This window comes from Mercenaria mercenaria, chromosome 8 (assembly GCF_021730395.1).
Source record: "Mercenaria mercenaria strain notata chromosome 8, MADL_Memer_1, whole genome shotgun sequence".
NCBI lineage: Eukaryota > Metazoa > Mollusca > Bivalvia > Venerida > Veneridae > Mercenaria > Mercenaria mercenaria.
Genome location: NC_069368.1, coordinates 13144311 through 13162690, shown reverse-complemented (window position 1 = coordinate 13162690; position 18380 = coordinate 13144311). Strand labels below are relative to the sequence as shown.

At 36.7% G+C, this 18380-nt stretch overlaps 1 protein-coding gene across 1 annotated transcript in view; it reads left to right on the top strand.

Moving 5' to 3' along the window:
• LOC128559148 (adhesion G-protein coupled receptor V1-like) overlaps nucleotides 1–18155 on the top strand; it is a 48128-nt gene extending 29973 nt beyond the window's left edge. Inside the window, exons 5-19 of the mRNA XM_053550339.1 lie at nucleotides 1002–1161; nucleotides 3695–3892; nucleotides 6755–6901; nucleotides 7281–7555; nucleotides 10969–11234; nucleotides 12442–12673; nucleotides 13202–13406; nucleotides 13974–14132; nucleotides 14343–14490; nucleotides 15137–15308; nucleotides 16142–16274; nucleotides 16854–17030; nucleotides 17309–17548; nucleotides 17887–18009; nucleotides 18048–18155. Of these exons, the coding sequence (XP_053406314.1) occupies nucleotides 1002–1161; nucleotides 3695–3892; nucleotides 6755–6901; nucleotides 7281–7555; nucleotides 10969–11234; nucleotides 12442–12673; nucleotides 13202–13406; nucleotides 13974–14132; nucleotides 14343–14490; nucleotides 15137–15308; nucleotides 16142–16274; nucleotides 16854–17030; nucleotides 17309–17548; nucleotides 17887–18009; nucleotides 18048–18155 (2743 nt within the window). The remainder of the gene's footprint in view (nucleotides 1–1001; nucleotides 1162–3694; nucleotides 3893–6754; nucleotides 6902–7280; nucleotides 7556–10968; nucleotides 11235–12441; nucleotides 12674–13201; nucleotides 13407–13973; nucleotides 14133–14342; nucleotides 14491–15136; nucleotides 15309–16141; nucleotides 16275–16853; nucleotides 17031–17308; nucleotides 17549–17886; nucleotides 18010–18047) is intronic.
• The last annotated feature ends 225 nt before the right edge of the window (nucleotides 18156–18380 follow it).

Genomic DNA, 18380 nt, shown 5'->3' with positions numbered 1-18380 from the left:
TTACATGAATGGAGCAATCCTTTTTTGACGTGGCAGAAATGTTTGCTTCTATTAGACCTCGTTTCACCAAAAACTACAGGCCTCTATGTCAAAGGTCAAGGTCACTTTTAAGGGTCAATGCCTTGGCGATATGACCATTTTGTGTCGATTCGCCGTAAAACCCAACTCACTCACTCACTTTAAGGGTCAATGTAACTTTAAGAGCTTGTCTTTGCCATAAATTCAAGATGCATGGGGCAATATTTTTTATTTTGCAGTACCACACTTAAACCCAGGCTCCCAATGTCAAAGATCAGGGTCACACTAAGCATTTTAGAGCTTTTCCAAGCTATAACTTTTAACATGCATTGGACAATCCTTTGTTTTAGCTGAAATGTTTGCTGCAGTGAGATAGCATGTTATGCACACTCCCTAGAGCAAAATCTCAAGGTCAAGGTCACACTTAGTGAGTCAAAGGTAAGTAAGAGCATGTCTATGCTATATCTTTGACATGCATGGAGCAATCTTCCCTTTATTTGGAAGAAACATTTGCCTAAATGAGACAAATTGCCATACACAAATTGAGATCTCTATATCCAGTGTCAAGTTCACAGGGGTTAATTGTCATTTAAGGGTGTCTTTTTGACTGCAGCATTATTTTGCTCAGTCAAACAAAAGTATTGCCACAGGACTCGGATAGTTTTCTCAAAGGTCAAAGTTAAAGGGTTATAGGTCTGGTCATATCTTTTCACTCTCTAGCTTCACTTTCTTTGAGTTCTTTGCTGAAATGTTTAGGCCATTGAGGCAGAATGTAAAACTTAACAAGCTCCACACTATTACCTTTGTTATTTTCAAGCTTTGAATTCTTTATTTGTTTTCATATCATTTGTAAGTTGTAGTTCTGCTGATATTTTCATAGATAATGCTCTGTACAAAAAAAAAAAACCAACATTTTTTGCAAAATTCATAATTCACATTTAGTGCAAGTTTGTCCTGTTCTAGTTACATGTTCCCTATTTCAGAATGCGGGAGATATCTGTAGAGGAGGGTGTAGGCATGTTGCATTTTGAGATTATACGTACCCAGGGAATGGAAGGTCAGGTGACGGTTGACGTCGCTACAGAGCCTGGCACCGCAACCACAACCGCAGATATTTCAAATGTAGATCTGGTGCCAGTACAGGTATACTAACTTTTGTCCTTTCACTAGAATTTGTTCACATGGTTGGTTAAAGATGTGCCACAAAATAGCTGTATTCTTTTGTATTTTCATGATGGTAATTATACGTGATTTGCACGAAAAAATTGAGATATACAAGTACTTAGTTACAAATTGACAGTAACATATATTATGCCAAGACAATGTGTTTAATGTCTTAACATTTTATTGAATTAATGTAGCAATATATACAGAAATTAGTGTATGTAGTTAAATTTCAGTCACATTTTGTTTCTACAGTGTAAGATAGTTATTCATCTATGTTCTTAAAACTATGCTGAAAAGAGATTGACTGAATATGTTTGCAGATGAAGTTGTGGAAATACATTTATTCAGGAAGGGCCTAAATTTTTCATGAAGTTTTTCTGGGAGAAAAAAGTAGGTCACTAGGTCTTGGTAGGTCTTTAAGTGAGAGCACAAGGCTGTCAATAAAAAGGTTTTGAGCTTGATCTAGAGACAGGGGCTTCCAAGAATGTTTAAGGTGGCTGACTTCAAACAACTAGCCACTCACAGCTCTGATTCAAAACCCTGCTAGGGATTTAGGATTCTTACATTTAAGGAAGCAGTCAAGCCTGCTTACGAGAGGTTGGTGGTAAAACCTATGTCCCAGGCAATGCCCAAAAGAGACTGAAACGAGGAGTACATGCGGTATTCCACAACCGTATAAAGTTGTTGTATGACTAATAGTGTTGATGTTACTTTCAGCAACAACTGATTCACAAACAAGGCAAATTGTTGGCGAGAATTTGAAATGAATCATCATTGATAAGGGAGACAATTCTGATATTTGCAGAATCTTGAAAATTTTGAAATACTTCTCATACTGATTAACATGCATCCTTTACATCAGTATCATTTAAAATGAATGTTAAACTTGTAAGAATGGAAGTTTGCTTCAATCAGCATATAAATAACAAAATATTTGTAATGCTCATACACCCTTTAGTATGATACATTTTTATACGCCCGTTTGAAAAACGGGACGTATTATGGGAACGCCCCTGGCGGGCGGATGGGCGGGCGGGTGGCGTCCACAGACCTTGTCCGGAGTATATCTTCTACATGCATGGAGGGATTTTGATGAAACTTGGCACAGTTGTTCACCATCATGAGACGGAGTGTCATGCGCAAGAACCAGGTCCCTAGGTCTAAGGTCAAGGTCACACTTAGAGGTTAAAGGTCAAATTCAAGAATGACTTTGTCCGGAGCATATCTTCTTCATGCATGGAGGGATTTTGATGAAAGTTGGCACAATTGTTCATCATCATGAGACGGAGTGTCGTGCGCAAAAACCAGGTCCCTAGGTCTAAGGTCAAGGTCACACTCAGAGGTCAAAGGGTACAAGAATGAAAAATTCAAGAATGACTTTGTCTGGAGCATATCTTCTTCATGCATGGAAGGATTTTGATGAAGCTTGGCACAGTTGTTCACCATAATGAGAGGGAGTGTCATGCGCAAGAACCAGGTCCCTAGGTCTAAGGTCAAGGTCACACTTAGAGGTCAAAGGATACAAGAATGAAAACTTTGTCCGGAGCATATCTTCTTCATGCATCAAAGGACTTTGATGTAGCTTGGCACAATTGTTCACCATCATGAGACGGAGTGTCATGCACAAGAACCAGGTCCCTAGGGGTTAGGTCAAGGTCACACTTAGAGATCAAGGATACAAGAATGAAAACTTTGTCCGGAGCATTTCTTCTTCATGCATTGAGGGATTTTGATACAACTTGGCACAAATGTTCACAAGCACAAGACGGAGTGTCGTGCGCAAGAACCAGGTCCCTAGGTCTAAGGTCAAGGTCACACTTAGAGGCCAAAGGTCAGATACAAGAATGACATTGTCCGGAGCATTTCTTCTTCATGCATGGAGGGATTTTGATGTAACTTGGCACAATTGTACACCATCATGAGACGGAGTGTCATGCACTGGTCCCTTCTTTTGAATTACTTCCCTTTGCTGTTACTATAAATAGCTTATATTGCAACTTTTTCATTACAAGTCGTAGGGAAAAATCGAGACCACTTTTCTGTAGTACAACATGCATGTTACATCCAATTCTGAGGTGTATTTTGAGCTATCTCTACCTGGTAACGATTTTTGTATGGACTTGTAATTTTTTTTTTTTTTTTTTTTTTTTTTTCTCTTTCTCTTTAAAGATTAACTTCCCTTAGTTGTTACTATAAATAACTTACATTGTAACTTTTTTATAATTGACCCTAGGGAAAAACCAAGACCACTTTTCTATGGTACAACATTGATGTTACTTTCAAATTTTGGGTGTATTTTAAGGTATCTCTGCCTGGTAAGGATTTTTTTTGTGGACTTAGAAAAATAAAAGAATTACAATAATTTCTAAAAAAAAACATTGTAAACAACTAGAAAATTAAAATTCCATTTGCAAATACAGGTGCTAGTGTAAAGAAATTTGCTGTGATGGGCTTATATTGTGACATTCTGGCACTCTTGTGTGTTTTATGATGATTTTCTTATTTTCAGGTTTTAGGAACTACTTATGTGGAAGGCTGGTCAAGTTTTACAATGAACAAAACAGTATTCATTTTAATGCATAAACCGTCTGTTGTTGGTGAGATGACCTCACCTCTTGGTTCACAAGGATCAACTGGGGCTGTCGACATGGCAACACTGATGTTCACTACACTATTTAGATGGCAGGGGGAACTGGTACCAATTCAGGTATGAATAAGCATCCCTCAGAATTCAAATATAGCTCAGGAAAACAACACTTCAAAAGTATTTGCTAAATAAACATATAGCGAAATTGCCTATACATGAATCTATGATAAAATATAGCTCTTCCTTTCCACCCTACGATTGTAACATGACTGTGAGATTCTACTCTGCTTCTGTTATATGCCGACTAAATACTCCATTTTTTCAGTGCTATGTAGTAGTAATAAAAAGTACATCAAATTTTCTGAAATAAACAATTTCTAACTGATGAATTTAGATCTATTTGTTTATATTTTTACCGTAAGAAAATGTTTCAGCCCGGTAAGTTTCAACTTCAACACCAGTGCATCTATGTCTGGTCGTGTGTATAGTTTACAATTTCTGCGTTGTAGGCACCACAAATGTCAACTAGATTCTACTTTGATAGTAAATAAATTATAATTCATGACATCATGTTCCAATCTTCCAGACTCAAGTGTTTACGTGTTTATATGCCGCCGCAAGGTTCTGGCGTGTATGTTTCAGTGCCATCATGTAGGTGACGTGTACTATTTTTAGAAACTACATATATAAACTTTGAATGAAGTATTTATGTCTCCCCCAGGAGACATATTGTTTTTGCCCTGTCCGTCTGTCCTTCCGTCCGTCTGTCCGTCCTTCACACTTCATTTCCGAGCAATAACTGGAGAACCATTTGACCTAGAACCTTCAAACTTCATAGGGTTGTAGGGCTGCTGGAGTAGACGACCCCTATTGTTTTTGGGGTCACTCCATCAAAGGTAAAGGTCACAGGGGCCTGAATATTGAAAACCATTTCCGATCAATAACTAGAGAACCACTTGACCCAGAATGTTGAAACTTCATAGGATGATTGGTCATGAAGAGTAGATGACCCCTATTGATTTTGGGGACACTCCGTCAAAGGTCAAGGTCACAGGGGCCTGAATATTGAAAACCATTTCCAATCAATAACTAGAGAACCACCTGACCCAGAATGTTGAAACTTGATAGGATGATTGGTCATAAAGAGTAGATGACCCTTATTGATTATGGGATCACTCCGTCAAAGGTCAAGGTCACAGGGGCCTGAACATTGAAAACCATTTCTGATCAATAACTAGAGAACCACTTGACCCAGAATGTTGAAACTTCATAGGATGATTGTACATGCAAAGTAGATGACCCCTATCGATTTTGGGGTCACTCCATTAAAGGTCAAGGTCACAGGGGCCTGAACATTGAAAACCATTTCCGGTCAGTAACTTGAGAACCACTTGACCCAGAATGTTGAAACTTAATAGGATGATTGGTCATAAAGAGTAGATGACCCCTAACGATTTTGGGGTCACTCTGTGAAAGGCCAAGGTCACAGGGGCCCGAACCTTGAAAACCATTTCCGGTCAGTAACTTGAGAACCACTTGACCCGGAATGATGAAACTTCGTAGGATGATTGGTCATGCAGAGTAGATGAACCCTAACGATTTTAGGATCACTCTATTAAAGGTCAAGGCCACAGGGGCCTGAACATCGAAAACCATTTCCAATCAATAACTTGAGAACCTGTTGACCCAGAATGTTGAAACTTCATAGGATGATTGTTCATGCAAAGTAAATGACCCTTATTGTTTTTGGGGTCACTCCATTAAAGGTCAAGGTCACAGGGGCCTGAACATTGATAACCAGCTCCGATCAGTAACTTGAGAACCACTTGACCCAGAATGTTGAAACTTCATAGGATGATTGAACATGCAGAGTAGATGACCCCTATTGATTTTGGGGTCAGTCTATTAAAGGTCAAGGTCACAGTGGCCTGTTCATGTAAAATCATTTTTTGGAAATAACTTGAGAACCACTTGACCTACAATGTTGAAACTTAATAGGATGATTGGACATGCAGAGTAGATGACCCCTATTTATTTTGAGGTCACTTGATCAAAGGTCAAGGTCACAGGAGCCTAAACAGTGACTTGAGAACCACTAGGCCACGAGTGTTGAAATTTAGCAGGATGACTGGACATGCCAAGTAGATTATCCCTATTGCAGCCAACCATCAGTGTCTCTTTGACTTTCGCTCCTGACCCCTATTGACTTCTTGCCTATAGGACTTTGCATTGGGGGAGACATGCGCTTTTTTAAAAAAGCATTTTCTAGTTACTTCTGATTTCTATATCCAACCTTAGATGTTATTGAAAATAACATTTTTACAGCAGTAACTACTTAACACTTTAATTAAAATTTGCTGAATATCGGAAAATTCCGTTTTATGCAATGCTTTCCATTTGCGGGGAGGTTTTTATAATAGCATATGGCCAGCCAAATGACATATCGAGCTAAAATGTAGTGCTGTTAAATGCGAAGAATTTGCTTGGTTAGAATCGAAATAATAAATATATTCCAATAATTTTATCAGTTAATAAATTATGGGCAGTCGTTAGGATGCGAATATTAAATCACTCGTGATTTAATTATTACGCATCCGAACTCCTGCCCATATTTTGTTAACTGATAAAATATAGGCACATATTTATTATTTCTTAATTAAATATTTTTTCTTCTAGTTTTGGCTTGAGTGGTGCACAGTAGACTAGTCAATAGCACAAACTTTGGACTGACAATTTATGTAAGGAGTCATAACATATTTAACTATATCATGTTCTGTCAAAAGCAAAATACAGTCAAGACTCAGTATCTCAAATTCCAAGGGATTGAGCGTTTTGAAAATGTCTTCAAGATACCGGGAATTTAAAGATAAGCAAGTTTGAAATATCAAGTTTCAACAGTATATGACAAATATTGCAAGGCAGACTGTAGATATAGCATCAAGTTTTGACAGTAAACTTGTATTCAACTTTGTCTTCTTTCAGACTGTTGAAACTGATGGAATTTCATCGTCAGTGGCATTTGTCATTGATAATGTGCAGTACCTGGTTATCACAAATAAAGGTAACTACAATAGGTACGAGGCGCAGAGTAGACTGTACCGTGTAGAGGACACCGGACAACTCATTGTGGTATGCATTATTGTATTTCTTTCTTAAGCTTTATGCTGCATATTATTTGCTTATTGATGAAATGAACATCTATTGAAACATGTGTGTTACTGCCATCTGTAAATAAGAAAATCTTTTTTTAATTTTCAACAAAATGTTCTTTGATGAAATTGTACACAAAATTCAATGGTCAGAGATAAAGGAGAAATTGGATCTTAGGTATGGATAGTATCTATTCCTGTTTAATTGAGTCTTGCCAAAGGCAACTGTCTGTGATTTCTTAATGATTAAGAAAGGCAAAAGAGAAAAAAACTGAAATTACATTGAAATTTAGAAAGGACAGTTGTTATATTCAACAAAAACAAAACATGTACATTGAATAAGTGTACATATGTTTTAGCTTCAAAACCTTGATAGCAGAGGAGCCACTGATGTTGTCTACTTCAACCGCAACAATATTCACTACATAGTGATCGCAAACTCTCAGGACAATGGTGGAAACACTGAAGTGAACACTGACATCTGGCGATGGGAACCAGGGACAAAACGGTTCAGCAAAGTGTCAACTTTACGTACATTGGGAGCCAGCTCCCTTGCTGTTTTTGAAATTGAAGATAAAATTTTCCTGGCTGTCGCAAACTTTTATGATTCTGTACAGAAGTCTTACCAATTAGAGTAAGTTTTCAAATAACAGTTTATTTTTATGACCCTATCATTAAAGTTGAAGCGGGGAGGGGTATTCCAGTAGCTTGGCAGAAACATTAACCATAACTATACAGTATGTTTTGTGTGCAAGACATAGATGCCTAGCTTAATAATCAAGATTTTATGTTAAAAACTGTTGTAGGTCATTTTTGAAACTCTTTCATCTTGGGTCAAATACTAGGTCACTAGGTCAAAACATAGATCAACCTTGTTAACACAAGAAGTCGTATCTTCTACCTGTTCTGTTTGAAACCTGTCAGGATGTTTGTATTTATGAAATAAAGGTCAAGTTTGAAATAGGGTTAACTTGGGTCAAAAAGTAGGTTACTAGCTCAGATCATAGAAATACTGTGGTTTCAGTAACAGTTATAGGCCATGTCCTTTCTTAATATGAATGAAACATGATCAGAATTTTTGTCTTCATGAAATCTTTGCCAAGTAGGAAAGTGGGTCATCATGGTACAAACACCACCAGGTGAAATCGAGGGAAAACCTTGTGAGGCTTAGATTTTCTTTGGATCTATATATAACTTGATCAAAATGTTTGACTATAAAATCTATGTCAGCTTTGAAATTGCATTGACACGGGTCAGAAAGCAGGTTATTAGGTCAAATCATAGAAAAACCTAGTAAACACTAAAAACCTTTTTATATGCCTGAAGGGACGTATTATGTTATAACCCCGGTGTCCGTCCGTCCGTTAGCAATTTCTTGTCCGCTCTGTAACTCTTGAACCCCTAGAAGGATTTCAAAGAAACTTGACACAAATGTTCACCACACCAAGACGACATGCAGAGCGCATGTTTTGGATGTCTCGCTTCAAGGTAAGGTCACACTTAGGGGTCAAAGGTCATATCAGTTTGTTTCATGTCCGCTCTGTAACTCTTGAACTGCATGAAGGATTTCAAAGAAACTTGGCACAAATGTTCACCACACTGAGACAACATGCAGAGTGCATGTTTTGGATGACTTGCTTCAAGATCAAGGTCACAATTAGGGGTCAAAGGTCATACCCTGAAATCCCGAAAATAAGCCGGTCTCGAAAATAAGCCATCATTTCGCTACAGGCAAAGCAGACTCATAAATTAGCCGCTCTCAAAAATAAGCCGTCCATATATTTGTATCTGTAATAGTATTAATGACTTTGTAAGGGCACCATGTAAGATAGCAAAAGTTGCCAACGTATACATAGCAGATTTATTTCCACATATATTAGCAATAAAATATACTTTGGAATAAAAAATTAAACACATAAAACAATGCAGGTTGTGCTGATTTTTAAAACCCTGGACGAATTCAAACTTTAAAAGCAATAGAATTACTGTCTCAAACTGTTGTCACGTCAGTTCTACTAATTTCTTTATAACACAATGCAGTGTTTAACACCTATTGTGTAAGTAACTCATACCCGTTGGGTAATGAAATCATCTAGGTGTATTTGTTTTTTAGACCAGACAAAACTGTTTAATGGGTAATTATCTGTTTGCTTTGGATTATTTTCATAAAGAAATTGTAATACAACAGGTATGTTGGAAGTATAAATATTTACCAACGTAGATCTTTTTACTAAGAATATGACCTCCGTATCTTCAGTATGTCGGAACTCAAAAATACGACGGTTTAAACCATTACCGAATATATGACTCAAAAGTCTGCCGGACCAAAAATAAGCCGGTCTTGATAATAAGCCACCAAATCCTTCCGAAAATTTGAAATAAGCTGCGGCTTATTTTCGGGATTTCAGGATATATTACTTTGTTTTGTGTATATTGCTCTGCATTGCAGTGCTCTTGTTTTTATTTGGCAGATCCTTATTTTGCTCACTTACAATAAAAAAATTTTTTAATTACTTCCCTTTTATGTTACTATAAATAGCTTATTTTGAAACTTTTTTGTTATTGGCCATAGGGAAAAACCGAGACCACTTTTCTGTGGTACAACATGGATGGTACCTCTAATTTTTAGGTGTATTTTGACATACCTATACCTGGTAAGGATGTTTTGTGGACTAAGAATATTTTTTGTGGACTTAGATTTTTAGCTCACCTGTGTCCGTCGTCGTCCGTCAGTCGTCCGTCGTCAACAATTTGACTGTTAACACTCTAGAGGTCACAATTTTGGCCCAAACTTAATGAAACTTGGTCAGAATGTTACCCTCAATAAAATCTTGGACGAGTTCGATATTGGGTTATCTGGGGTCAGAAACTAGGCCACCAGGTCAAATCAAAGGAAAAGCTTGTTAACACTCCAGAGGTCACAATTTTGGCACAGACTTAATGAAACTTGGTCAGAATGTTACCCTTGATAAAATCTTGGACGAGTTCGATATTGGGTCATCTGGGGTTAAAAACTAGGTCACTAGGTCAAATCAAAGGAAAAGCTTGTTAACACTCAAGAGGTCACAGTTTGGGCCCAATCTTAATGAAACTTGATCAGAATGTTACCCTCAATGAAATTTTGGATGAATTTGATATTTGGTCAACCGGGGTCAAAAACTAGGTCACCAGGTCAAATCAAAGGAAAAGCTTGTTAACACTGTAGAGGCCAGATTTATGACTGTATCTTCATGAAACTTGGTCAGAATGTTAATCTTGATGATCTATAGATCAGGTTAATATCTGGGTCAGGTGGGGTCAAAACTAGGTCACTAGATCAAATCAAATGAAAAGCTTCCTAACACTCTAGAGGCCATATTTATGACTGTATCTTCATGAAACTTGGTCAAAATGTTAATCTTAATGATCTCAAGGTCCAGTTTGAATCTGGGTCATGTAGGATCAAAAACTAGGTCACGATCAAATCAAAGGAAAAGCTAGTTTATACTGTAGAGGCCACATTTATGACCATATCTTAATGAAACTTGGTCTGTATGTTAATCTTGATTATCTATAGGTCAAATTCAAATCTGGGTCAGAAGGAGTCAAAAACTAGGTCACTAGGTCAAAATCAAAGGAAAAGCTTGTTAACACTCTAGAGGCCACATTTATGTCTATATCTTCATGAAACATAGAATGTTAATCTTGATGATCTTTAGGTCAAGTTCGAATATGGGTCATGTAGGGTCAAAAACTAGGTCACTGGGTCAGGTGAGCAATACAGGGCCTTCATGGCCCTCTTGTTTTTGAAATTTGTTCCCTTGGTTCTTCCTGTCCTTTGGGCTTCAACAGTCAAGTTCTTTAAATTTTGCTCCAATCCTCTGATGTAACCCTTTGGGCGTATATTGCCCCTCTTGGCGGAGCTCTTGTTTTTTTTACCTATAATATACATGAAACTTGCAAAAAGTTTCATACCCTTGAATAAAGAAGACTGCAAATAAAAGATAGATCTTATGAAGTTTTTGTTTGAGACACAACAGGCATGTTTTGTTTTATGTTTTATTCTAGTTCCAAAATATACAAGTTTGACTCCACTGAAAAGTTTTCACAGTATCAGAGTATATCAACAACGGGGGCCATTGATGTGGAGCATGTCAGAATTCGCTCCCTTGACCTGTTGATAGTTGCCAATAATCGAGACAACACAGTAAGCAGTCCACAGAAATCGGATGTATATCGCTGGGATACCACCTCACAGGGATTCCTTCTACATGAACGGCTCGAAACAAATCGTGTTGAAAACCTGGAAGTGTTCACTGCTTTTGATGATACTGGTAAGCTACTCAAATCTTATTGATTCATGAATTTAATCTCTACTCCTATTCCTTTTCACACAGTATCTAAAAATAGTAACATATGTTACTATTTATAGTAACATTTTCAGTTTATCTCCCAGCACTTATAATTTTTGTACATTATATCTATAAAATTTTATTAATCACAATCCTGATGAAGGTCTATGTTAGATCGAAACCGGTAGTTTAAAATTAAAATAGTTTAATTCTATCCAGTGGAGTACGTTGTGTTGCCTAGTCTTTCTCTTTCTTTGGTCCTATTTAAATTTTCACACAGTTGAAATGTAATGTAACAATTTATATCCATAATGAGTTGTTTAAGCTACATATGATATACTCGGTGACAGTTATTTAGGTATCTTATTCTCACTGTCTGTTAATTCTTACTATTACTTTTATTAAATGGTTTTAAAATAATAACTAGCCTGCCCGCTTAGCTCAGTAGGGAGAGCATTGGTCTACGGATCGCGGGATCATGAGTTCGATCCCCGGGTGGGGCGTATGTTCTCCGTGACGATTTGATAAAAGACATTGTGTCTGAAATCATTCATCCTCCACCTCTGATTCATGTGGGGAAGTTGGCAGTTACTTGCGGAGAACAGGTACAGAATCCAGGAACACTGGTTAGGTTAACTGCCTGCCGTTACATGACTGAAATGCTGTTGAAAAACGGCGTTAAACCCAAAACAAACAATTAAAATAATAACTCCTTGGTTTAAAAGTTTAGCACAAGGGAAATTTTCATAAAAATAGCTTTGCACTTCAAATTTTTCAGTAGTCAGTACTAGGTAAATGTTTATAGCATATATTAACACTATCTGAAAAAAGAAGCCATGGAGGAGTTTAACCTTTACCTTGCTAAATTTCTAAAATGGACTGGTGCATCATTCCATTTGGGCAGTACCATTATTATTCAGAGGGTAGTTCACTGAAAATTTACTGACTGATTAGGATTGGTTGTGCAGGCTGATGTTGGTCTGCACTGGCCGCAAAGGCAGAACCACTTGCCACCAGCAGGCTAAAGGTTAATTTAATCATTATGTGTAAAAGAAGTTGTTAAGAAAAAGTAAAAGGCATTATAAATATATACATATTGTGCAAGGTTCATGTTGAGTTAAAAAACATCTTTATTATTTATTTTGATTATTCCTTTCTGTCTTACCTGTTATCTTTTTCATTTTTCCAGTATATGCCATGTTTGCAAACACTATTGGGTTATCAGCAATGTTTGCCTGGGATGTCCAGACTAGTCATTTCCAGTCTGTGTGGACTGGTCGCCCATCACTTAGTATGGTACCCATCACCATCCCCCAGGAAGCTGGGCAAATGAATCTTATTGCTATTGCGGAGAAGAACATAACAACCAATCCTGTCATATATCAGCTGATCAAGGTCAAGGACAGTGACTATGCTCCTAGGTATATGAATTTTCTGTGATTTGAATTATCAGAATGAAAATTTGTTGTTAGTTTTATAAAACACATGTTCTAACTAATATGTACTCACTCACTACAAGTGGAAGCATTAATACCATGAAGGGAAGGGCAGTGTTAGTGAAAAAGACATGATCTGCTCATGCTTGAGGTGCAGGGTTCAAACTAGGAAGGGTGCATATCTATGTATCTTCATAAGACATGCGAACTGCTTTTTCAGTGAAGCAGATTTAAGAGGTTGTCAGTAAAATTATGCTGTCATTGCCACTATCCAACAAACAAAGCATTAATTGTCTGACCTCAAAAAAAAAAATATATATATATATATTTTAGGTACAAATTGTTGTTGTCATCAGTGAGATACACTTACAGTTTCATTGACAGATATTTAACTTATGATTCCATACTTCAATCTCGGACAGATAATGTTGTCATTTTTAACCCTTTAAATGATGTTTCCAACTTCACTTTTGTTTAGTTAAAAGACACCGTTACCTTTATATCTACATTTAGTACTGTCACCATGACGATGGATGCAGGTCAAGACCTTCTAAGAACCACAGTTTATGTTATGCAAGACACCATACCAGAGGACACAGAAACATTCTATGTATTTCTCCGTAATGCAGCAGGGGGCGCTGAAATTGGTGTAAACAACAGAATTGCTGTAAACATATTGTCAAATGACAATGCTCACGGCATTATTGAAATAGCGCAGGTATATTTAGTTATTGTGTTAAATTTCAGACATACTTTAGGTACATATAATGCATGTTCTGATATTTCAAACTTGACACGAAGGTATGCTGGAGGTGAATTTTATTGTCGCTGTGCCAAAACCAATGTCAGGGTATTGCGACAAGTATGGATCCAGATCAGTGTGCGTGGATGTTCATTTATCAGTTGAATACAAGTGCTGTGGTAGATAAAAAAAACAGGATAGACTGATGTGGGGATAAACAGACCGTGTAGACTTGCACTAATTTGGATCCTTGCTGTTCACAAAGTGCTAACATTGATTTCCACCCAGTTGCTCATGTAACCATAGTGTTCAGTTATGAAGATACAAACATAATTGTCTGAAGTAGTGATTTAAACAGGTTAAAGACATAACTTTATTCCAAAAACAATGAATGAAGATACAAATCAAGTGAAGCATTGAAATAAGGAGCCATCACTAAAAATTCAGAATAAATTACTGTTGAAGAAAGAAACTCTTAGATCTGGGTAAGCAAATGTGAATTTCTTCTTGTTTTTGACCAGCGTGTACCTGTGATCATTTCAGGACTCACTTGAGATACTGGCCCAGGAGTTACCTGGTCGAGATAATACGGTCGAGGTGAATGTTATACGTCACCAAGGTTTCTTCGGACATGTCACGGTAAAATGGGTTGCTACGGGAGATCATGATGGGACTAATGATATCACACCACTTGAAGGACTGGTAAAAGCCTTAGAATTTAATTTATGAATTTATTTGCCTAGTATTCATATAAAACTTAGATACTTACAATACGTTATGTAAAAGACATTTGAAAATAATTTTACTTCACTTATAGGCTTTAAAATTAGATATGGAAAAATGATAATTTTGTCACAGTATAATCCATTTTCTTGTCTAACATTAACACAATTTTTATGTTGTTGTTTTCAGATTGAAATTCCTACTGGTCATTCTACGGCGACTATATCCATAACAATAAGAGATGACGATATAGCAGAACTACAGGAAGTGACATATATACAGTTAACTCAAGTTGTAGATACAGGAACAACATTGCCTGGGCGGGGTGCTCAAATTGGTGTGACATTTTCTTTCTGTTTTTAAATCTGTTTCAACAAATTAGCTAATGAAATAGTTGTATTTTACTAACAACAAATTAAAAATGATAAAGTCAGTTAAATTAGAAAAAATTTAGTCAGTTGGCCTGTAGAGAAATGGAAAGTAGTGGAGATTTTTTGGTGCACTTTATACATAAGTTGATATACTTTTTTGTTTTTACTTTGGGTATGAAAAAAGCTAATGATGATGTTTTTTTAACACAATATCCATTAAAATTGTCAAGCAGTAGTAAAGTGTAAATATGTTTCTTTCTAGATGAACATAAAGCAAATAACTAATTCTGACCTAAACTTTATTAATATTGAACTAATAATTCTGTATTGCTGCAGAAAATGATTCAGCCTCTTGCGGCCCTAACTACTGAGAGAAGATTAACCCTTACCATTCTTGACACGATTGATTTTGCCTTTGTGACCAGTGCAGATCATGATCAGCCTGCATATCCATGCAGTCTGATCAAGATCTGCACTGTTAGCCATTTAGTCAGTATCTTTTTGGTATGCACCCCTTTTACCAGTTAAGGGTACTGTCCAAACTCAAAGATGGACAAGTTCATTATAGAAATTCAGCAGGGTGAGGGTTAAAGAAATGTTTCTTCTGTATAGGTGAAAACAAGATTGGTAAACTCATTGTGATGGCAAATGATTCCCCGTATGGTGTTGTGAAATGGAGCCAGGTTACAGTAACAACTACGGAACCAGAAGGCTCAGACAAGGTGGTTATCCTATATATCTCTAGAGAACAGGGACTGGCTGGTGACCTGCAGGTCACTTACACGTAAGTGCTTCCTTTTTGACATTTAAGAGCTGACTTTGAAATAGTATCGGTTTTTGTGTAAAGTGTGTAACAGTGTAACACATGGTGATATAAATAAAGTTTAAAATCATGTTCTCAAATTACCTCTTTGATTTAAGATCTGTTATATATAAGATTTTGGGTGCTTAGTAAAACTGAAAAGGAAGTTGTATACATGAGACACCTTGTAATTTCCTTTTCAGTCTATTATGCTTGAGGTCACTATCAAAAAGATCATGTTTGAAGGCAAACAAGTTTACATGTTCCTTCTGTCATTAAATATTTATACAGTCAAACTTTGTTTGCTCGAACTCAATAAGAACTCTAAAATGTGTTCAAGTTATCGGTTGTTTGAGTATACAACATAGGGACTTTGCCGGGATCTGATGATGAGTTCGAGTGAAGGGTGGTGTTCCAACTACTGGAGTCAGAACTAATGAAGTTTGACTGTAATTTTACATACGTGTTTCACATATTTGCTGTTACTAATACCACAGTCACACATACGGCACAAATAGCTACGGATAGAAACGTAGTAATCCATATCGATCCGTACCTGAGCCGTACGGACTGGTACGGATTGATACGTGTTACTACTTTAAGGTACGGCTCAGGTATGGATCGATACGGATTACTACGTTTCTATCCGTGGTTAGACGTAGCTATCCGCACCGTATGTGTAACTGGGGTATTACACATAGTCAGTATCACAGTGGCTTGTTCTAAAAGCAGTATCTTCATTTCTGTTGACAAAGGAAACTTTATTGGACTTTTAAATATAGTTATTTCTGGTATGTTATAACTCTCTGTTACAGAACATCAGTGGATACCAATTTGCCATTGAAGCAGCAGGCAGTGTCTGGACTAGACTTTATATCACAGTCAGGCAGTATGGTGGTCATACAGGAAAATACGACGTCTGCTCCAGTTCAAATTGTCATCAAACAGGTAATGGGAAACATTCCTATGTTCAACAAACTTGGTAGGCCTTCTAAAAAAAGAAGAAACAATACTATATTTAAATAAGCTCTTTGTATCTAAAATCATTTTACTAAAAGATTCATCAAAATCACAGATTTCAGTTCAAGTCATTCACTCAATTGCCTGCCAACATTGGCCCTTCATTTCTGTAAAAGGAGCACCACATGTAAATTGCAGAAGAATCTTGTTTCATCAGTTTAGTTAAGAAATAATGAATAGAAAAATCGTATTTTAAAGTTATTAATACACAAAAAGAGGTTATACCTCTGCGGAATAATTCACGAGGGCATAGCCCGAGTGAATTATTCTGGCGGCGTGTAACCGATTTTGAGTGTATTCATTTTAGTAAAACACGATTTTGATATACATTATTTCAGTTCTAATATGCCCATAATGTAAAACAGTAGATAAATTATAGAAGCGCTCTTTCTTTGTTACAGACGTCGTCGCATGTTAACGGGACATCATTTTAACGTAACCGTGTTTTAACAAAAACAAGCATATTAGAATGATATATTTATACTGAACCTTTTATGTTTATTACAGGATGATTTGCCGGAACCTGCAGAAATGTTCCTTGTGAACATCACAGGTGTGAGTGTGTTAGGAGGAACACCAGGATCCGGAGCAGAACCCAGTATCCGTATCCCTGGTAACGTGGTCACTGTAACAATATCTGAGAATGATAATGCCAGGGGTATTGTCGAGTTTGATGTTACAACAGTGAGTATACTTTAATCTTTCATGTCCATAGTGCTTATTTATCATCAGTTTATTTAATAATGACACTTTTGAAGATAGGACGAAATTTAGCAGAGTTGTGATTTCTTCATTTACACAGAAATTAATTGATCTCATTCATTAATTGAGACTACTCCACTCTGTAGAATGCTTTTTGATAGATAGAATTATGCTAGTGATTTTACACATTTGTATAAGGTTGTTGTTTAACAATTTGAATATTGTCTTAACATTCAGTTTGAAATTTTTTATTTTCTCAGAACATTGAAGGAAGAGTTGATGTATATGAAGAATTTGGTAAAAACTCGACACTGCGACTGAGAGTGAGCCGTTCTGTAGGCTTCTTTGGTCCCATCACTGTCACATGGAATGCTGCACCATGGGAAGCTACGAGCATGGACTACAGTCCATTAAGTGGGACGCTAAACTTCGCTGATGACCAAGAGAGTGCTGATATTCTGATCACAATATTAGACGATGACTTGGCCGAGGAGTTGGAGGTAAATACATTTATAATGTTAATCTACATGAAAATTTGTCTTAACTGGAACTAAAAATGATAATTTAAGGGGCTGAGCACAAAACCGTTGTAACTGTATGTAGATAATGAACAAGATACAGTAGTTTCGTGCTCGGCCCTAAGCTTACTGAATGTCATTATGGATGCACTACCTTAACAGATAAAAAATGTACATGAAACAGTACATTTTAGATGTTTTTACATCGCAGATTTTGATTACATGTATGTATGCTATTAATTCAAATCTGGTAACTTTGACATTTCAGCTTTAGTCTACTTAGATCATGTACTTAACCTTGAACTATTTTTATATTTCAGACATTTTATGTGCGTTTGGTTAATGTAACTGGTGGTGCAGCACTGGGACCTAGACAGGAAGTTAGGGTTGGAATATTGAAGAATGACTCACCAAATGGACTCTTCAGATTTGTCACCTCTCAAGTATTATATTTTAGATATTTTAATTCTTTATATTATAGTTGGATGGTCAAACATCCATCTTCTCATATTTGTTGTCCTACATCATTATCTTTGTGGTCGTCTCCTCTGAATCTACTGGTCTGAATTTCACAAAATTTTCTCTGTAGCATCCTTGCATGAACTAAAGTTTTTTTCATATGGTTCACTTAACCCCTTTTAGTGCCTGCCATAGCTGAAAATGGAAAGACATTTAAAAAGCTTCTTTCAAACCACTTGATTAATTGTTGCAGTTATTCAAATGGTGTTGCTTGACACCTTTTAGGGACTGCTAGAGCTGAATATAGAAAAAATCTTTAAGGACTTCTTCTCATGAGCCACTTTATTGGTCTTTA